General features: G+C 43.5%; 1 protein-coding gene across 3 annotated transcripts; it reads right to left on the minus strand.

Annotated features, from left to right (window-relative positions):
• Nucleotides 1–855: 855 nt before the first annotated feature.
• On the minus strand, nt 856–21,818 carry FBXL3 (F-box and leucine rich repeat protein 3). 3 transcript variants are annotated; one of them, XM_055702954.1, is made up of 5 exons: nt 21,615–21,818; nt 17,052–17,415; nt 14,553–14,675; nt 11,069–11,240; nt 856–3,251 (listed from the first exon to the last, which is right to left on the minus strand). In XM_055702954.1, the coding sequence occupies exons 2-5, from the start codon at nt 17,412–17,414 to the stop codon at nt 2,608–2,610; spliced, it is 1,302 nt and encodes a 433-aa protein (XP_055558929.1). In that variant the 5' UTR covers nt 17,415; nt 21,615–21,818; the 3' UTR covers nt 856–2,607. The 3 variants fall into 3 exon arrangements, with proteins under 3 accessions (XP_055558929.1, XP_027656874.1, XP_027656875.1); XM_027801073.2 differs by lacking the exon at nt 21,615–21,818 and adding an exon at nt 21,166–21,515; XM_027801074.2 differs by lacking the exon at nt 21,615–21,818 and adding an exon at nt 20,926–21,124.
• Nucleotides 21,819–22,279: the final 461 nt, after the last annotated feature.

Here is a 22,279-nt window from a genome sequence, read left to right on the forward strand (position 1 = left end):
CCAACGCTGGGTTTTCTTCTGACAACAGCAAGAAGTAAAGGTGAACCCAGGGAAAATTATCTTATACAGCTATAAAACACTCATGTTCATGTTTCTAGTGAACTTTTTACCACTTGTGTCACAGATTAATAATAAAGAAGTAATTTGTTCCAAACGTGTAAAGGCAAAATAAGAATTGCACAAGACTTGCCAAAAAGGAGCATTGTAGTTTTTACTGAGGCTACTTAGAATCCAGGGTTGCTTGGGAAGTTTGTTCTATAGCTGGATTATTTGAGCAAAGGATGCTGTAATTGGTTCAATGGATAAAGACTGCTGACCTCCAGTGGGGGAGACAACTGCTTCCAAGCAGTTTTCTTATCACTGAACATTTTGATAGCCATTACAATACTGTGTTGCATTTATGAAGGCCTTTTTGAAGTCTAAACAACAAAACAGAGAGACTGCCTCAGAAAAGGCTGGCCACGTACCTGGCTGGGGAAGCAGTTTCATTACAACTAAGCATAAAGCCTTCAGCTGCCGACATGTCCCCCACCTCAGGGTCTGACAGAGGTTTGTCTGTGAAAAGCAGAACACAGGGTTTCACGGATGTCAATTCCGGAAGTGAGGGGACTCTGGTATTTAGGTTGCATCTTGCCTTTCAGTTACTCCCGCTACCACAGCGGTAAGCAGGAGACCAACACACACTGCCAACATCAGGACACCAGCAGTCAAGGTCCAACTAGTGAGATTACTTCACACATTTAGTGAAAACGTTCTCTTCCCCAGATTACTAGCGTTACTCAACCTTTACCGTGCAGGCAATTCTGAGAGTCAGAATATAAAAAACACTGAGCTTTTTTACTTTTACAGACTAAATATATTGACACCTTTTATGCAAATAAAAGCAAATTAGTGTTACATTAGTTTAATAAATTCTAATACAAAACCCATGTATTTAATAAAATGCAATCTTTAAATCAAAGCTCTACAGAAACATACAATTCCCCTATAAAGATGTCCAGTCCTCTGAACACTGTTTGCTCAAAATATAATTATGAACTTAAATATGCTCATAAGTGTATTACACTTGAACTATACATTTGGATAAACATCACTGAAATCAGAAATTAAGACGATCTATTGCCAGCACTAGCTGTACAGCTCGAATGAGAAACCACCACCCCTGCGTGCAGCACAGCCCACCGCTGGCACAGCTTTGCCTTGCTGATGGCTCACCATCACCTTTCAAATGCATTCAGCAGCCACGCAATACTTTAGTGTTACCAATCAATAAAGTAAAAAAGAACGTAACTGTTGGCGGTCAGAAATGAAGTCACAAGCCACATCCAGATCACAGGCAACACGCTGCCTACGCCACTTACAGACTAAAAACTTTCTTTAATAAAACTGATTTACCAAATACTCAAAACAAGTTTTTGCCTATTGCTCTACTTCACACAAGTCTACTGCTTTAGGTTTTTAAATACTATGAAATGATCAAACTAGCTGAATTAAAGGTATACAAAATGATCATCTATCAAACATTCACTTTATACATAAACGTTTCTGAAACAGATTTACAGTATACAATTAGTTTATACAGCTTAAGCAACTGTTACAATGTCATTTCTCTCAAACTGAAAGCAGCCAAAAGGTCTAAGGTTTTGTTAAAAGGTTCTTGGTCACCATTCAAATTTTGACTTCCTTGTCTCACACCGTTGGCATCCATGTCATCACATTTAACACTGCAGGGTTTATTTTATAAACTATACATTATTCCATCTAACCGTATGCTGCAAAACCAGTTAATGTGCTAGAAAAGCTCATTAACTCCAATATTTTTAAATACAATGTATCTACATTTTTTCCCCAGAATGCTTTCGCTTCCTGAGCTAGACAAAATACCTTAAAACAGGTTTAGACACAGATCTGAGACCCCATAAGCAAACTATATTAAAATGCATAGAGGGGGGAAAAAAACACACCACTTCTGGTAGCTCACACTACTGTCTGTCTGCATGCTAAATACATTTTAGAGATGGATCTAATAATCTGTTGAATAAGGTAGCAAACAATATTTTAATTGTCCAAACTATATTATTGTGTATTGCTCTTGCCTTTTATGACTTTTATAAAAAGAACATGTACATTTAACAGCCTACTAGATACTCAGCTAAATGACTGGATTTAGAAATGCTATAGTCTGCAACAGAAGCATGCAATCTCCGTGGGGTTTCGTTTGTTTCCTAAGATCAAATTGATCATGTTCAATACTAGTATCTGAATCAGAGAAGGACAGCATATTAAACTGGTATTTTGGAGGTACATTTCAGTTATATTAAATACATCTTTTTATTTCCATAGAAGTCTGAGGTCACTGTTGATGAAAAAGAACAAATCTAAACCAGATTTTTGTTTGGATGAAAATGGGTTTTAGAGCTATCCATGATTTCTATTTTTGAATCTGGGTTTCAAATAATTTTTGAATTAAAAATTAATTTTCTAATCAAACAATGAAGTAACTTACAGTAAAAACTATAGTATTAAATAAGCTTATATAGTAAATTGCAATATGGTAAGCTTGGGTTTAAGGTGCTATTCCATCCGTCTTGAAGTCTTTTAAGGACTTTACCATGTAGGCATCATGTCCGGGAACCAGACTCTACCGAGATGCTTTGAAACTTCCCAATGAATCTGCTCTAAGCTGTATTTCTGATCAGGAATCAAAACTTCCTCCATAATAGAAAGCTGGGAGAGACGACCACCACACATCTTCACAAACTCAACAAAGGCACTGCAAGAGACTTCACATTCTCCTAGGCCAACGGCGGACAGATACTTGCAACGTTCTGCAATACGGATCAGCTCCTCATCCAGTGGCCGTAATCCATTGGCGCACACAACCAGTTCAACTAACCGAGGACACGTCATCCCAACGCGGCCAAGTACGTCTTTGCTTACCGATCTTCCAAAGTAAAGGTGAGTGACGGGTATTTCGTAACGAAAGAACGGGTCAAACTCTTCTTCGTACAAGAAAAAGTACATGACTAAATTTACTTTAGGAGAATGCTTGATGAAAGCGTCCCAGCTGCTCTTTTGAATCGTGTGGAACTGAGTCTGTCCTGGATTTTCACTGACAACATCAATGCGCAAGTGTTCTAACCTGACATGTTTTTCAGAAGACAAAGCAAGCAGAAGCTCATCGCTCAGCAGGTGGTAGTTCAGCGCCAGCTCGCGTAAGCCGTGACACTGGTCAGCCACACAGAGGATACCTGGGAAAAGAGAACATTATGAAAGGGGTTACACAGATAAATACACTAATAACGAGAAACCTAAGTGTGAATTTGTTGATGCATGTCAAGAGCGTGCAAAGACCAGGTATTTCAACATGCAACCAAGACCTAACATCGAAACAAAATCATACTGGACAACCAGAGCACGAATCTCTTCCATATTAGGATGATCTTGTGACTTCCTTGTACCCACACAGTAAGATACACATACACTGTGTGACTATATCGCTATTTTGCTAGGGAAACTTAAAGAAGTTAACATGTTGCATTGTATACTTCCCTGTGGGAGTTGATTCTCATGTGATCAGTATATAAATAGCATACTCTGACCATTCTGCCTTGTTGTAAGACCAACATATACTCAACTTCATCCTTGTAAAAGGAGCTTACTCATAACAATATGAGTTTGTCCCTAGCCTGCTCTGAAAAAACTGCACTCTCCCTCTGTGGCTAACAAAGCAACCATGAACTAAATTCATCACCTACAGAAAGCAAAGGTAAATTGAATGCTGGATTTTAATTAAATACAGAAGTTGTTGCTGTCAGCATTTGTTCTTTCTAGCAAAGTATAAATACTTAAATTTGGAAAAGAAACAGCAAATGAAAAAAGAGGGAAACCACTAAAAATTCATAGCAGCAATTGCTATAGCAATGATTTTCAGACTCTCCTTTTAATGAGTCAATTTAACTTGCTGCTCATGGAAGACAAAGACATTAACAAAAAGAATTCAGTTCTGTCTTTAAGGTTTCCACTCATCCTACCTGCAGATACAAGCAATGGTACCACACTGGTAACAGTACTAAAAAAACCCAACAAAACAATAAAAAAAAAAACATTAAAAAAAAAAAAGAATAGAGTCTTCCACATTTCATGTGACTGAGAAAACTGCGTAAAATTTGGGATATGGTCTTCCATTAACACAGGAGATGAGAACAGTGTTTAATATGGAACTGAAAAACCTGAGCTCAGTCCACTATAGCTTTAAAGCAATGGGAAGAAATACAGAAAGACATAAGCTGTTTTAAGATGCAGTTATTAAACTCAGAAGAGGAGCCTATACTGAGCCTAAAAACACTTGAAAACAAATTACTGTAAAAATACTGCATGAATATTTACACCAAGAAAAGATGTATTTTTCACCCGAGGACCTGCAAGGACACATGCATCAGCAGCTTTTCTAACAGTATCAAATATTGTAATTTTAAATAAAGAAGTTACAGATTAAAATTAAAAAAACCCAGAATATACGTTAACATAATTTTAACCCAACTCTTACTGTAACTATTTCCTGTAAAACCAGTGTATATATGTAAGCATACTCATTATTTCATTGGGGGACAAAGGGATGGAATCCAAGGTGAAGGGAACATACAGATTTATTGGGGTTTAAGATAGGAGTACAAAATTAGAACAACTGCAAACTTCTGTGTACCTTCTACACGTGCCAGAGACAATTTCCTGCCCTTAAATCATAGCACAGTTATTCTTACAGCAACACTCCCATAAGGGCTACTAGGACCACTCCCTTTAAGCAGCCTTAGGCACGCTGCTTCGCAACACCTGGGTCTGTTGACACAGGAAATATTTCAGATTCATGCACCTGTCTCATCACCAGTTTCCAAAAACAACTCACTACAAATTTAGCATCCAAACCAGCTTGTTGTCCAAACTGCCATCCTTCAAGAAGTCTTTGTTAACTTTATAAAGGTACATTATTGACTGGTGCGAGGCGAAAAGGGAAGAACTGGGGTTCAGCTGGCTGCAATTTTTTAGGGGCCTGGGCATCCTCATCACACACTGTCAATGAAATTACATAACCTGCATATAGCAACTGACAATGAATGCAGTGCAGATCGTTACCGGAGGGGCTGCCTGGAGCCCGTGCTGTTCACAACATCCCTCAGCACTGCCCAAACCTTTGTGTCACCGAAAAGTACATCGTTCTGATATCATACAGCACCGCATCAAAATTACCCCTCTGCTAAACTGCTGATGCAGACTCATCCTACACCCGCCCTTCTCCCCCACCCCCCATTCCAAGAGGAGCAACCCTCCCACCCCTAAAGCACAGCAGAAACACAGCCTTTATGGAAGTGCTTTCAGTTCCCTCTGTTCCAATAGCTAATAGTTCAGGTAATAAACAGCAGCACATCAATGTGGATTTTAAAATAACCGTTATTTTGTTTTACAAGGTACTGCTGCAGTTCTAATGCAAGTTAAAGTTCAGAGGGGAAAGAGCAATCAGAAGAAACTTCACACATGCTCACCAAGATCAGAAATACATCGCTGCCTTTGTTTGTCCAGCCCAAACTCAAACATGCCTCTCCTACCTTTGTACGGTAAATTAGGAATTATTCAGAGCATCCTTTGGAAGCAATTCACAGTTTGACATCAATCTTTTCCCTTTATCCCTGCAGTGGTGGACTCTGTCTCTTCCACTACTTGCATTACTCTTCTCTGTCCTTCAATAACACATTTCCTGAGAACTAATCTGGTAATGAGCACTACCCTACCTCCCCACACCCACCTCCTGCAATTTGAAGGCATGTTATACCATTTTAAATGCAGGTATAAGTAGTTAGTTTTGCATAACTCATGGCCCTTTTGGTTCAATTAAAGTTCTTCCACTTTTATAGCAGCCTACTCATTACAATATTCCCATCAGAAAAAAAAAATGCAGGGAAGTCTCAGTGCTCAAAAAGATCTCATTCTCCTTCAAGAGTCTTTATTTTGGCAGCCTGCCTGCTCTTGAAGCCAACTATCCACATACTGGTGAATTTCTTTCGTTCCACTGCTGTGCGTTGACCCTGGCTGGCGGCCAGGTGCCCACCAAAGCCACTCCATCACTCCCCTCCTCAGCCAGGCAGGGGAGAGAAACTGTAACCGAAGGGTTGAGATAACGGCAGGGAGATCACTCACCAATTACCATCATGGGCAAAACAGACTCAACTTGGGGAAATTATTTTAATTAATTACCAATCAAATCAGAGTACGATAATGAGAAATAAAACTAAATTTTAAAACACCTTCCCCCCACCCTTCCCCTCTTCCCAGGCTCAGCTTCACTCCCAAATTCTCTACCTTCTCTACCCGAGTGGCACAGGGGGACAGGGACCAGGGGCTGCGGTCAGTCCCTCACACGCTGTCTCTGCCGCTCCCCCCCCTCAGCAGGAGGCTCCTCACACTCTGCTCCGGCTCCAGCCTGGGGTCCCCCCCGGCAGACAGCCCTCCATGAACTTCTCCCACACGAGCCCTTCCCAGGGGCTGCAGTCCTTCCCACCCTGCCCCAGCGTGGGTCCCTTCCCCGGGGTGCAGCCCTTCAGGCACAGGCTGCTCCAGCGTGGGTCCCCCGCGGGGTCACAAGCCCGGCCAGCAAACCTGCTCCAGCCTGGGCTCCTCTCTCCAGGGAGCCACGGGTCCTGCCAGGAGCCTGCTCCAGCGCGGGCTGCCCACTGGTCACAGCCCCCTTTGGGCGCATCCACCTGCTGTGGTGTGGGGTCCTCCACGGGCTGCAGGTGGGGGATCTGCTCCGCCACTGACCTCCACGGGCTGCAGGTGGGGGATCTGCTCCGCCACTGACCTCCACGGGCTGCAGGTGGGGGATCTGCTCCGCCACTGACCTCCACGGGCTGCAGGTGGGGGATCTGCTCCGCCACTGACCTCCACGGGCTGCAGGTGGGGGATCTGCTCCGCCACTGACCTCCACGGGCTGCAGGTGGGGGATCTGCTCCGCCACTGACCTCCACGGGCTGCAGGTGGGGGATCTGCTCCGCCACTGACCTCCACGGGCTGCAGGTGGGGGATCTGCTCCGCCACTGACCTCCACGGGCTGCAGGTGGGGGATCTGCTCCGCCACTGACCTCCACGGGCTGCAGGTGGGGGATCTGCTCCGCCACTGACCTCCACGGGCTGCAGGTGGGGGATCTGCTCCGCCACTGACCTCCACGGGCTGCAGGTGGGGGATCTGCTCCGCCACTGACCTCCACGGGCTGCAGGTGGGGGATCTGCTCCGCCACTGACCTCCACGGGCTGCAGGTGGGGGATCTGCTCCGCCACTGACCTCCACGGGCTGCAGGTGGGGGATCTGCTCCGCCACTGACCTCCACGGGCTGCAGGTGGGGGATCTGCTCCGCCACTGACCTCCACGGGCTGCAGGTGGGGGATCTGCTCCGCCACTGACCTCCACGGGCTGCAGGTGGGGGATCTGCTCCGCCACTGACCTCCACGGGCTGCAGGTGGGGGATCTGCTCCGCCACTGACCTCCACGGGCTGCAGGTGGGGGATCTGCTCCGCCACTGACCTCCACGGGCTGCAGGTGGGGGATCTGCTCCGCCACTGACCTCCACGGGCTGCAGGTGGGGGATCTGCTCCGCCACTGACCTCCACGGGCTGCAGGTGGGGGATCTGCTCCGCCACTGACCTCCACGGGCTGCAGGTGGGGGATCTGCTCCGCCACTGACCTCCACGGGCTGCAGGTGGGGGATCTGCTCCGCCACTGACCTCCACGGGCTGCAGGTGGGGGATCTGCTCCGCCACTGACCTCCACGGGCTGCAGGTGGGGGATCTGCTCCGCCACTGACCTCCACGGGCTGCAGGTGGGGGATCTGCTCCGCCACTGACCTCCACGGGCTGCAGGTGGGGGATCTGCTCCGCCACTGACCTCCACGGGCTGCAGGTGGGGGATCTGCTCCGCCACTGACCTCCACGGGCTGCAGGTGGGGGATCTGCTCCGCCACTGACCTCCACGGGCTGCAGGTGGGGGATCTGCTCCGCCACTGACCTCCACGGGCTGCAGGTGGGGGATCTGCTCCGCCACTGACCTCCACGGGCTGCAGGTGGGGGATCTGCTCCGCCACTGACCTCCACGGGCTGCAGGTGGGGGATCTGCTCCGCCACTGACCTCCACGGGCTGCAGGTGGGGGATCTGCTCCACCACTGACCTCCACGGGCTGCAGGTGGGGGATCTGCTCCACCACTGACCTCCACGGGCTGCAGGTGGGGGATCTGCTCCACCACTGACCTCCACGGGCTGCAGGTGGGGGATCTGCTCCACCACTGACCTCCACGGGCTGCAGGTGGGGGTCTGCTCCACCACTGACCTCCACGGGCTGCAGGTGGGGGATCTGCTCCACCACTGACCTCCACGGGCTGCAGGTGGGGGATCTGCTCCACCACTGACCTCCACGGGCTGCAGGTGGGGGTCTGCTCCACCACTGACCTCCACGGGCTGCAGGTGGGGGTCTGCTCCACCACTGACCTCCACGGGCTGCAGGGCACAGCCTGGCTCACCGCGGGCTTCACCATGGGCTGCAGGGGAATCTCTGCTCCAGAACCTGGAGCGTCTTCTGCCCCTCCTTCACTGACCCTGGCGTCTGCAGGGCTGTGCCTCTCATAGTCTCACTCCTCTGTCCAGCTGCTGTTGCACAGGATTTTTCCCCTCCTTCTTCAATAAATTATCCCAGGGGCACTACCACGATTGCTGATGGGCTTGGCATTGCCCAGCAGCAGGTCCGTCTTGGAGCCAGCTGACATTGGCTCCATCAGACACAGGAGAAGCTTCTAGCAGATTCTCACAGAAGCGACCTCTGTAGCCCTGGCCCGACTACCAAACCTTTGTCACACAAACCCAATACATCCACTTTTTTCTCTGTCTCAGGGTACATTCCTACCCAAATTAAGCAATCAAATTCTCTTGCCATTTACTTAGCACTCTTCTGTTTTTTTCACTAATGCATCTGCTCCCATTCTATTCACCTCCACTCCATGAAGGACGATAGCAGTTGGGCTTCTTGTTCCTTAAACAGGTGTTACCATTTCCTACCCATTGTTCCTTCGATTAAAAACATTGTACAAGATACATCAACCAGTATACACCAGTCAAAGAACTTTGTAAACTGATGCCCCCTCCCAAATTATCAAGTGTATGATGTTCCATAAAACCTTCTGGCAAGGACTAGCCACAAGCCAGCAAAGTCTGCTAGAGCTGACAGTTTACACTTGGATCCAAGTCCAAGGAAATTACTCTCTCTGCCCAGCTACACTCCTGCTGGAGCCTCTTCCTCTCAACAGACACATTATGGCTCCTGTACTCAGACACAACGATTCTCAAACAAGATTTTAAGTCAGGAAAACCAGTCACTCAAGCCCATTTAAGCAACCCCCTTTACAAAGGGCTTACAAAGCTTTGAAGGAAGTAACATTCCAGTTCACATGCTGAACACTTTGCTAGACAAATCTGCTACAAAACAAACCTGCACTTGCAGGACTTCCTTATATAAAACCAAACACAAGGTTTTGTCTGAGAGCTGCGACTGCAAAAGGTATTAAGTTTGTGTTTTGTTTTTTATCACTACAGTAACACGCTCTCTGCCACAGTACGATTTTCCCCACATACCAAAGTCCTGCTGGTGAATTTTACATATAATATACCCAATATTTACACTTGCGATATAATTGCATGAAAAAACTACAGTAGTTTCTACTCATCCTCAGAAGAACTGAACTATGTTGCCAGCATCTCATTTACAATTCATCTTCCATTTCTCAGTGAAAAACCGTAAGTGTTGATGGGCTGTGAATCAATCTTAAACTTCTTGTGTATAATTCTTCCACAAACATTAATCCTATGAACTCCAACAATCTTCAGTGATTTCATTCTGATACAAGCTGTTTTCATTCTTGCTACAAACACGCTTAGTGTTAATGAAGTTGGTAATGAAGTTCCACCATTTGGTAATGCTGGAAGTCCTGCACAGCTCAGTCTCATCTCCCCTTTGCTGACGCTGTCTACATTTATTCTCCAGCAAAAGATAAAACTGCTTTCTTTCAGAACTACTTTCATAATCCATGACTTTGCAACACTCAAAACCTATACATAATGAACATCAGAAAAGAAACTCATGTTCCAAAAAGTCTAATTATACTGGAATACTTAAATAGTCATTTTAGAAGTAGTGCGCTATGAAGTTTGATAAAGTTCTAGAAGAGGTTGGATATTTGTCCTGAACAGACATGCACTATTCTATTATTAGCTCAGCAGTCACTCTGCCAGTAGTAGGATGGATGGATTGGCAACCAGTTGAGTTAGTATTTTATTCAGTGACAGCTGCTGTAGATACATTCATTGTCGCTCTCACCCCACCCCTGTTTTTTCAGGTCTTTACTGGTTTCAGACAGAATTTAATGCTGTCCCAGTTCTGGCTGGGGTAGAGTTAATTTTCTCCTCACTAGCTGGTACAATGCTGTGTTTTGGATTTGGTATGAGAATAACGTTGATACCACACTGATGTTTTAGTTGCTGCTAAGTAGTGCTTACTCTAACTCAAGGACTTTAAGCTCCCCCAGTGAGCAAGTGCACAGGAAGCTGGGAGGGAGCATAACCAGGACAGCTGGCCTGAACTAGCCAAAGGGATATTTCATATATCATGAACACCATGATCAGTATATAAAGCTGGTGAAAGAAGGGGGGCACGTTCCCAGTTATACATGCTGGAGCCCTGCTTTCCTGGAGATGGCTGAACACCTGCCTGCTGATGGGAAGTGATGAACGAATTCTTTGTTTTGCTCTGCTTGCATGTGGTGGCTTTTGTTCTATTAAATTGTCTTTATCTCAACCCATGCGTTTTACCTTTTTCCCCCCTGATTCTCCTCTCCATCCTGCTGGGGGCAGAGGGGGAGAATGTGAGTGAGCGGCTGTGTGGTACTTAGTTGCCAGCTGGGGTTAAACCATGACAAATGTATACACTGAAAACACAACAAAACCACAAAACAAAACCCCCAAAACACATGAGCTTACCTGCTGGAGAAACATGAGGACAACTGCTCATTTTCAACAGTTTGAGCGTGTCGCTGTTGTTAGCCACTAGCACTTTAAGAGATGGATCATCTACTGGTGTATCATCAATCTTAAGTGAAGAGAGTGATTTGGAGTTTACAAAAACCACTGTCAGTGCAGAAATAAAGTGAGACTGGAAAAAAAAAAAAGAGAAACAATAGTATCTGAAATAAAAATCTCAATGCTTCTACAACAGTCCTAGTATTCTTTCACTTATTGACAGCATTTGCTGAAAGAGCAATCTTTTGATACTTTTAATACTGCATAATTAAAAATACTAAAAATTGGCATATTTTTGAGTAGAGGAAGTATAATCATTTTTTGCTATCAATTTATGCATTTGGCAAATCAGAATGTCTAACATTAAACATAAATCAAGAACCTGACCCGAGACAATCCCAACTTAAATCTGTAGGAAGACCGCAAGCAAAGAGAAAGCCTAGAAGCCCTAATTTTGAGGATTATTTGCAAGTCACACTCTAAAACAGGGGTCCTCAAACTTTTTAAACAGGGGGCCGGCACGTGGATTAAGTGGCAGTCATCTGTGGCTGCTTGGTTTCCCCCCCCCCCCGCCCCCCCCCACCGGGGGTGGGGTGGGGGTGGGGCAGGGTCGTTCTGTAAATACCGGGGGCCGGATTGAGGACCCTGGGGGGCTGTATCCGGCCCGCAGGCCGTAGTTTGAGGACCCCTGCTCTAAAAGAAGCATCTTCTTGAACAGGAATTCCCACATAGTGAGTTGTGCTGTATCGGTGAGATGCAAACACAACCAAGAGTGGCAACTCCATCCTGTTAAAATGTGCCCAAAGCCAAGTGATACCACTGCCTGCCTACCATCCACAAAGAGTATTTAGGGTTTGAGTGCATTTATCTCTGATAACTAACTGGAGCAGTCCAAACAGAGCCAAGGAGCAGGTGATCAATTAGTTACTGATTAAGCAGCATAGATAATGCAGGTCCAGTGCTCAAGGTTGCTCCTCAGCATTTTTATGTAACCACTGAAACTTACACCAAAGATAGAGCCCAAGATGTTAACTTGAGAAATGCAGACTGGGGAGCAGATACAGCACTGCTTGTAGAAATCACCAGTGGTATGAAGGAAGTGAGTAATAATTTCTTCCAAGACTGACTGAATAGAAGACTTTAAAAAAAGTACTTCCTCCATGCACTACATTACATACCCCACAAAACTACCTGCTACTTTGATTTCAATACTGTTCCACTCTGAGCCACATTCACATGTAGAATCCTGAATACAGATATTTGCTCATTCTTATGTACTGTTTGTGGTTTTCGCTAAAACTCACTCACAATTAGATTTAGAAGAGGAATTGACAGTTTATGTTGATGTGAAAATATTAAAGTCAGCTCACGCAAATGGGAACAAAAAGTTCAAATCAGAATCATTAGGCATTTTGGCTTTAGGGACCACTCCCAACTATACTGACAACATGCTGATTATATATGTTATGTACAGAAGAAAAGGTGCTTTAATATTTCCATTCTGCATTCTAAAAGTTAGTACTGTGTTTTTATTCTCTATATTTAGAATGTAATTCCCTTTGCTAAGAAGGCTGTTAAATAGAAAGGCAAAGAAAGTTAACCATGTTTACAAAACCACGTAATTTGAAATCACAGTTTGAAGAGCTACCAAAGACAGGCAACATCCCAAAATGTAAAAGCTGGTGACTTAATGCCTTTTCCATATTGCCACATATGTAGCCTACAGTATGACTCTTTAAAAGATTATGTAGAATGTGCTTAGCAAAAGACTAGGCAACACAAAGCTAAGTGCTATTTACAAATATTTGTCATGTTGAAATCAGAAGGGCACCGATGAAGATAGCACAAAGTAGTTCAGAATTCCCATACAGAATGATAAAAAAAATAATTAAAAAAAGTGTAGTGTTAAACATTTTTCAGATCCATTTATCTTTGCCTGCTTCTCATCAATGGCCCTGTTACTAATGGCTTCCCACAAGAGCTTATTCATTGTCCAATTCAATTCTTTAGTTTCATTAGTGGTCCAAGAAAATTTGAAAAACATTGCCGGTCCTATATGCCAGTGACAGTATTAATGGAGTGGTAAACATCAAAAGGCAAATTATGCCTAGAGTTGATTTTGGCTCATTTAGAATATATATTTTTAAAGGCCACATGTGAACCTATTGGGAACAAAAAAAAAAAAAAAAAAAAAAAAAAAAAAAAAGAGAAAGCCTGGATTTTAGAAGCCTTGAAGCTGAGTAAGGCCATGCAAATAACTGCTCAGGAAGCTGAACAGGACCATAACATACCCCTCCAGTGAAAACTAGTCCCGAGTGCTGTTTTAGCTTTCTCACTAAGAAATAATATACAAGAGCTGAAAGGACAAAGTATTTCTAACACACTGAGTCTGTGGATTGTTTTAACTACATTCAGATTTTCTTATAGTCACATCTCAAAGCACATCAAAAAAGGAAAAAACATGCAGAAACTAGTTAAAGATCTGGAAAGCCTCTTTGAATATTAAGGATTAAAAATACATATTCAAGAGAACTACATGATGCATCTGTGATCACTGCTAAGGATAGTAATTGATAATCCTTCTGTAGCTAACCTTGCTTAAACCTATAGCCTGCTTCCTCTCCTCGGGCTGTCCCTATTTCTTCTGTGTCCTTGTTGCCATCATCAGCAATGACATCACTGAGATCCAGCTAATAGTCTAGTTGAATCCAGTCCACATGTATGTGAAGGACCAGATACAAGAATTGAGGCTGTGAGACATTCGAGATGTCACTGCCATAAAACAGTCCAAGTTACCCCAAAACTCTCTTGCTCCTCAGCAATAATACACTTCTACCTCACTAGCAGGAATTCCTGTTTAGAAGCACACATAAGAGATCTACTGTCTTCCAGATCAGATGCCTTCTAACAAAATGTAAATTTTGGTAAGCATGCAATGTAAAAATCTGACAAAGTTTCAGAAATACAGTGCACGCTGCCTAAGAATCTGACACTTGACTGTGTGGCATGAATTATTGAAAATCACGATCATATTGCTTTCTGAAGAGTGCTCATTGATAATACAACCCCTACAGCAAGTTCACATGGATTAAACCCTCCCACTCATTCAATTGTAATAGCCCCCTAAACATCACCCACGGTACAATGACACAGACAGGAATTATCTAGCCTCCTGACTTGCATCATGCTGCTCAGTACCACATTGAGGTCAGTAGACAGGAGGACTTGGAAGAACAAGGTCAGGACTAACTTCTCACATGGTGCAGAGAATAAGTTAACCATTTTAGTACATCATCTCAGTTCCTCCCTTTAATAGAGCCCAGCAAAAACAGTTATCTTTACCAAAGATCCATATTCTTCCAACAAAACTTTTCATAAAGTTAACAGAAATACACTATGAAACACTGCAATACTTTGCTATAGAAAAATATACATATTTAAATACCTTTGGTAAATCCATGAAGCTTGGCCGGGCAGTTGAAATTAGCCCAAGTGTTTTCAGAGAGCAATTCACCAGCTGTGATAAAATATCACAAGCTGCTTCTGCAGATTCCTTGCTACTGTCCACCTTAAAACAAAACAGATTTATTGTCCAAAATACACTGCATCACACATAGTCTTTACAAAAGAGCGAAGCAGAGTAGATGTACTTTTAACATTTTTTTCACTTTACCTTCTGAAATTCCTCACTGGGAATCCATCAATGTAATTCTTTTTTCCCCCAAAAAAAGTACATGCCAAAAATCCGAGACAATTTACTAGAAATTTACCATTCTCCTAAACACTTTGATAAAATCTAGCACAGTGAGGGGTCACCTAAACAGTTTGTTCCCAGATACTCAATCCACATCAAATACTAGGAAGCAGAGGTTCATTTGGGTCTGGAGCCTACCCCACTTCCTCTTTACATTCCTCCTTATAAAAACGCATGAATTCTATAAACATTTTACTGTCTGAGAAAGCTGCTTCCTCCTACAGTGACTCAGCTCATAACACAGAGCTGCTGGATGGTTAAGTCCATTGTGATACGAACCTAAATAACTAGGCCTTCATCATTAATACCACAACAGATATGCAACAGATACACTGGGAACAAAAAAATATCTTAATTAGCCTGCTTGTTACACAACCAAATCACTTAATGTGCCTTCAGTGGATTTCCTTCAACGGTCAGATGTGTTTTCTGAATGATTTCTTATTGTTCTGTTATTATTCTCTATCTATTACAGTAGGCATGACAGCTTTGCAAATCTACAGAACAGCAAAAAGCTTGATCAGAAGACCAATTTTAAGTCTACCATAAGATATGCAACCTTCCCACCAACTGATCCAAGTCCAACAAATCTTCATTTTCTGCTTGAACACAAGCTGAAAAACCTTATTTCCGACAATCCAATCTTTCTTTGCCTACAAAAGAAAAACCCCAAGTTTTCAGCCTTGACAGAGCAACAGTCAATGTTACAGCCACTTCCTTGTGATTATCCTTGCTCCTTACTATTTCCTGCAATCTATTCTTCATGCTGCAACACCAAAGGGACAGTTCAAGGAACAATGTGGGTATCACCCCACCAGCGAAGAGCATCTGAAATCCTTCAAAATGACTTGATGCAAAGCAATGTAGAGGGGAGACAGACAGTGGAAGGCCATCTCAATACTGCTATAAATTTCCTTTATTTGGACACTGATAAACCCTGCAGACCTTGTGGTAACAGTTTGTATCTGATACTGCACCAAGCTGTAGCAATACATGTGATCAGGCAGAGGTCTGCAGCTACCCACATGCTGATGATTCCCTACATTAAAACTGCCAGATCTCAGAAACAAACAACTAGCGTGTCCACCTTGCTGTAGGAGTAATTTTCTTTCCAAACTGGTAACATAGCTGATGCATATGCAGCTGTGACTGTTTCACAGCACTCTTCTAAAACACAGTGATACGTAAACCAATGTTAAAGGTTTTCATCTGCTGAAAGTAATTCCATGATGTTAACAAAGCCAGTTCTCACCAGATGGTATTTCTTAGCCAAGCACAATCAGTAGATATACCATCCTTTGCAAAACCCACATACTTTTTCAGCTGACTGAAATGCAGCTGTGCTGAGTAGATGCCATTACACAGACAATCCCATACAATTTAGTACTAAAATTGATAGCTGCTTAATAGTAGTACTGAAGTCACTCTCTGTGCACTACATGTTTTCTAACGATGAATATTAGATCCAAGTCCGTACAGGATGTGAACTGGAGAAACACTCAATGTATGCATCCTGATCAAACTTAATTCTGAAGCAGGTACCCACACATACAGTAGTATCAGAGCTGAAGTCGTTCTGCCAGTTCACTGAGGCTTAATTTTAGACAGCTAAAATGCTACAAGAAAAGAGAAAAAACCAAAAACCTACACCAAACAAAAAAATCTCCACCTAATGGAATTAAGGCAATGAAACGGTATGTTCAGGACTGTTATTCCAAGTTCTTGTCCTGAAAACATATTCACAAAAACAAATGCAATGGGAGGTAACCTCCATATCTATATACCCATTTAGAGAACCCATTTCTTCAGTAAACTAGGCCTGAAAACAAGGCCTACGACACTGAGAGCTGCCGGATTTCTTTTTAAATAACTGACAATCCTAATCACAAATATATCATCATAAGCCTCTCCTAACACTTAGTAATACTCTTTAATTTTCAGCATGCTAAAATGTTTTGATCATAGTTGTCAATTACCACTTATCATCAGTATTTCTATTACCAACTTTAATTAAATCATACTTTTCATGCTTTTATATTTATATAGATGAACCATCAAAACTGTCTCAAGAGTACCAGAGCTATTTCCTTAAAATATTCCAAATAAAATGCAGTAAAGAAAAAATAACCAAGTTTAACAACTGCTTTTATTTTTATAAAAATACTTTTAAAAGCCTATAAAATACACTACCTTGAAGCTTACATACTGCAGGTGATTGGAATGCCTCTTTATTATTTGCTTGATTAGTTCAGGATGTGTAGCCCTCAAGTAAGATGTAGCTGGCTGATTCAGTTCAAACTCAAAACACCTCCAGAGATCAGGCATATGAAACACTTGGTTCCAGCTTCGGCAGACCTGGGACGCATGAGCACGATCCAGAAGGGGCAAGTACTGAAACACCTGCAGGATAATGTCTTGAAGCAGGTTCGCCCAGTCAGGACTCTGCACAACTATGGTCTTCTCATCGATAACCTTGTGTCTCTTGGATTCTTTCTCAGTTGTCTCTTCAGATGAACTGTTGTTTGCCTCATTAGTTTTCCTTCCTCGTTTCATTCTATAAAAACAATACAAAAATGTTTTCCATATATTGTGTAAATATAACAGAGCTGAGAAGAACAGTATTAATAGGAAACTATGGAGGTAAAAAAGCATGTTTTCTGTAGTCACACTTTTACAGAGGGTTTTTTTCAGGGAAAGAAAAAGCCCAATGAATTTGAAGCGGTAGTCTAAAAATACCATTACCCTCTAAAGAGATATCTTTAATATTACTTAACAATTAACAGTGCTGATTCATTCATAACAGTCACTCCCCTTTCAGCATTTCAATTTGGTGTTTGAAAACACTTTGAACCTAATTTGTTTTACTATTTTGTTGAGTAACAATCTACTTTCCTACTAATGGGAAGATGCTCTTCTAAACAATTCTGTGACCACTGACAGCATATTGCTGTCCCAGTCCTATTTACCAAAAACAACACTTGAAACTGTGGAAGGCAAAAGTCAAGCAAGAAACTAAACAATGAGGTATGTATGTTTGCAGGCATTGCATCTCGCAGATGTTCTATCTGTCCAATTAATTTTTATACCCAGACAGGAAGAACCTGTATTTTTCTAAATGTATGTATTTTTTAAAAAAAGGTTACTTCAAAATGCATCTATTTTAAATCACTATTCTTAAAAACATATTTCATTAAAAGCACTGGTGTGCTTTTGTTCCTCCAACTAACTAGTAAATAGGGATTATGAAAGGTTTCCAGTGAGTCTGGAAGTTTCAAGCCACAAAAAAAGTTTACAGAAGAGTCAGCAAACTTTCTTCAAAATCATACTAAATTCAGCAGAGATGAGGCAAAAGGTTATCTCATTCTCAGTAGCATATACTTCTTCCATAGCGGTCTCACTTACACAAGTTCTATCTTGTATCACATTATTAAAGAGGAAAAAAACTCCACCACTACATACATCTGAAATAAATCTAGTACTGGATTTTGATCAAAGCGTGGTCTTTTGTACATGCCAGCTTACAACTGAATTTAGCAACCAATCATTTATTTCTAAAAGCCTCAATGGCATGCACACCATGTCCTAAAGGGTTCTGAACGAGATCTCACACTGGAGTACAATACACTGAATTCTAATCTGTAAAAAGCTAAGAGAATCCAGGGGTGGTATAAGCACCCCCCCAGCCCCCCTGATTTCTAGAAGATAAACATGGACTTCATACACAGTGAAATCATTCTGGTTTAACATTCAAGTACAATTACACATGTAAGATTATCATATACCCCGTTCACCTGGGACCAGGACAATGAACTTACTCTGCTATGTACTGCAACTAAGTACAAGTCTTGGTTTTTAAAAAAAGTGTAATACACTAGATATACAAGTGAAAAATTATACTGTTTATCATTCAATGCGTCACAGATTATTTTCTCAAAGCCAGCATGTCCTTAACTATCTTTAAAAGGCTTTAATCCTGCCTATTCACATGACAAAAGCAAGCTATCACGCGTTGAAAGCAAAACGCTACTGGGTAAAAATCGCTACTTGCTTGGTGAGAACTACTTACTGTGACTCACAGCTCATGATTATGAGACTATGCAAAACATGACTCCTGTGCTGAAACGAGCTTTCTATTCAAGAGAGAGTTCTGTGGCTGAGCCACTAACTTCACTGGTACAGAAGAGAAGCAAGAAAACTGAATAATGACTTAGAACCATCTGCAACTAACAAAAAGATGAAGGAACTGGATTTTGCAACCATGAAAACTGAATAATTAAATTTAAAACTAATAAAGGATTAGTTTTCAAATCCACTGTAAACCGGTCATGTTTGTGTTTGAGATAAAAAGCATAGTCCAAGAATATTACTTCTAATAAGCTAGTCTGAAATGAAACATTCCTTTAAACTTTAGGCCAAACAGATATTCCAAACAATGAGGTTATAGTGAGCAACCAGCATACGCAAGCTGTTCACTTGCCAAATTTGGGATAGCGAGTTTGATGTCTTTAAGTCTTTCCAAAGCCATCTCTTGTTAAGCTGTAAAAAACTACATAAGGTAACTGTTAGACTTGACTCTTCAAGCCTTCCTTTACAGAGATCCTGCCTCATCTTTTGTTAATAAGATAATATATGTGCATGAATTTCTAGTTAGGTAGGCTACTTTTATCATGGTATTAGGGAGTCAAGTTCTGGATTTTCTCATTGCATTATAGGGGCTACTGTGCATGGACAGTAGAGCTGATGCACATATATACAGCACACTTACTACAACCGCTCTTTTCATAGACACAGGCACTAGATCAAACACGTTTTTACTTTTTTTAAGAAAAGAAGTGAGCTGCCACTGTCAAAACTGTATGAATTCTTCAGCTGGAAGAATCTCTGAGATACGGCTGACAAAAGCGGCCCAGGTCATCAACAGCCAACTTAAAAGATGCACCTGTGAGCTAACTTTGGTGAGTTCTGAGTAGTTAATATGTGCTGGTTACGGATCAAAAGCCACTCTTGAAGTTGTGTGGTACTATCCCAAGTTTTTATAGCCATTTAGAGCCAATGAAAAAAAGACAATACGGCCATCACTAAAACTATACTGAGGATGAATTTCAGCTGACAGTCTTTCTTGAAAGTAAGATGTTATGTGTTTTAAGTGCCATGGCTTGAAAAGTAGGGGATGGGAAAAGACATTTCCAGACAGCTTTTTGTTTACTGACATCTCAAATGCTCCTGTAATGGAAAGGAGAGAGTAAACATAAGTTTTCAAAAATATCTCCTTGTGGAACTTCTTCCAAAGAGCTGGGGGGGGGGGTGGGGGGGTGGTAAGTCTAAGCTCAAGACTAAATAATGTTTTTTAAGATTTCAATGACTATTTGTAATCTAATTTCTAAGTAATTTGTTCATTTGGTTTTTTTCATCTCTTTCAGAATCTGAAGTACTGGAATACCTTTTTAAAAACATAACTGATTTCAACCCCTTAACATGCTTAACAATAAAAAAACTCCACAAATTGAAAGAATGCAGATTTGCCTACAAAAGTTTGCAAAGTCATGTACAAATTATTTATAAAAAAAAAAAGCCACTGAGGAGAGTAAATCTTTCTGCAAATTTCACACAGAAACAGGCAAATGCAATTAAGGCAGTTCACTTTGTTTTATGTATCTGATAGTCTGAAGATCTAACCATTTTAAATCCAAGGCCAACAGAAATAACTTCTCAATGAGGAAGACGATGCAAAATTCTATTCTAGCATATTACTGCATAGGCACAGCCTATTTTTCAAACAACGATTGCTTATCACTTCTTACAATGCCTGAACCATTAATCTTGCTTTTAACTCTCCCTGACATACTCAGGACACACTTATCACTGGTCGGTTTTCCAAATTGCTGCTATAACCAACTTTCCTTTAAAATCTAAGATCGTGACAGGAAGGGGAGAAAAAACCCCAGCAAACAAAAAAAAAACCACAAACCCCCAAGGAAAATACCCAGGTCTACCAGGACAGAAAGACGCGTGAAATCAGGATGCCTGACTCCTAAAGATTTTCCAAGTAAACTACTCAACCTACTATAACAACTTCTTTCTGAATCTGTGTTCTGAACTCCGCAGCTGGGCGCAGCCCACGCTACCTCGCAGGCAGTATGGTCATGTTCAACCATAAATCACACAGTTCAGTCACAAAGTGGGAGGAGAAGCAAAGCACATGCTCAGCGTTGTTTTTGTTGCCGAGTAAGGTTGCAGACAGAACACAATGGCAGTTTAAAAAAAAAAAAAAAAAAAAAAAAAGACCAAACCCAAACAAACAAACCCCTAACAACCGTTCGCGGCTGCTGATAACGCTTTCCCATGGAGAAGCCTCAGGGCGCTCGCTGTCTGACACCTCCAGTAAGGCTCTTCCAGAAAGGAACGCGCTAATGGGGGGCGCCCAGACATGAACCGAACCCCTAATCGCCCCGAACCGCGAGTTCTGCCGAGAACGACGAGGGGTTTCCCATTTACTACCGTTTGTACCAGGCGGCTGCGACGCAGCGACACCCTATAAACACGGAGGGACAGGTTTTAAGTCCCGCTGCTCCCGGAGAAGCTTCACCTCAGGGTCGGCTCCTCCAGCTCAGCGCGGCGCCCCGCTGCCGGGCAGGGCCCCGAGCCCCGCCGCCCCCACTGCTCGGACCCCGCTCTCCGCCCCGCACGGCAGCGCGGCCGCGGGCCTGGGGAAGGTCCTGCTGCGCCGCCGCCCCCCCCCTTCCAGCCCTTCACCTGGCGGCTCCCTGCTGCGCTCCGCATTAACCGGGACTCGGGCCGCACTGGCGCCTCCGCTCTGGCCACATCAGCTCCCTCCACCGAAGCCGACCCCAGCGCTTCCGTCCCGTCCAGCCCGCGTCGCTCCCTCCCTCCCTGTTTACTTCCCAGCAGCGGAAGCGACGCACACCAGGCAAAATGGCGGCGGGCGGGATGCGGGGTGGTGCGTCCCCCCCCCCTCGCCCCCCCGCGCGCGCGGAGCTGCCCGCCGTCATGGCCGCCCTGCCGCCGCCTGTGCCGCCCGGTCCCGCCGGGAGCAGCGGCCGCGGGGACAGCTGGCTCGCCCTGCCGCCCTCGTCCCGCCTCCCCGCTGCCTCCTGGCTCGATTTGCGGCGCCTCACCGGGCCGCCGCGGCGGCTGGCTGCTGCGCGGCGGGGCGGCAGGGCCCGGGCTGCGGGCAGGCCTCCCCCTCAGGTGCGGGGCGGCCGGGAAGTGGAGGAGTGGGGTCTCGACGAGACACCGGGGTGATACTGGCACAGAGGAGCTGGGTCCTCATCGCTGACAGAGCCGGTTTCCTCAGTAGTTTGAAAGCCCTGTGCCAGGCTAGCCTGAGGAGTGAATGTAATGGAGAAGGCAGACAATCAATGCTTGGTGGGCCCAGCAGGCACTGGGAACGAAGTGCT

This window comes from Falco cherrug, chromosome 2 (assembly GCF_023634085.1).
Source record: "Falco cherrug isolate bFalChe1 chromosome 2, bFalChe1.pri, whole genome shotgun sequence".
Taxonomy (NCBI): Eukaryota; Metazoa; Chordata; class Aves; order Falconiformes; family Falconidae; genus Falco; species Falco cherrug.

Coding starts and splice junctions, on each gene's coding strand:
- FBXL3 (XM_055702954.1), bottom strand. CDS start 17,414: ATGAAACGAGGAAGGAAAACTAATGAGGCAAACAACAGTTCATCTGAA. Junction 14,676..17,051: donor TGCAGTATGTAAGCTTCAAG/GTAGTGTATTTT, acceptor TTTTGTTTTAAG/GTGGACAGTAGCAAGGAATC. Junction 3,252..11,068: donor TCCTCATGTTTCTCCAGCAG/GTAAGCTCATGT, acceptor CTCTTTTCCCAG/GTATCCTCTGTGTGGCTGAC.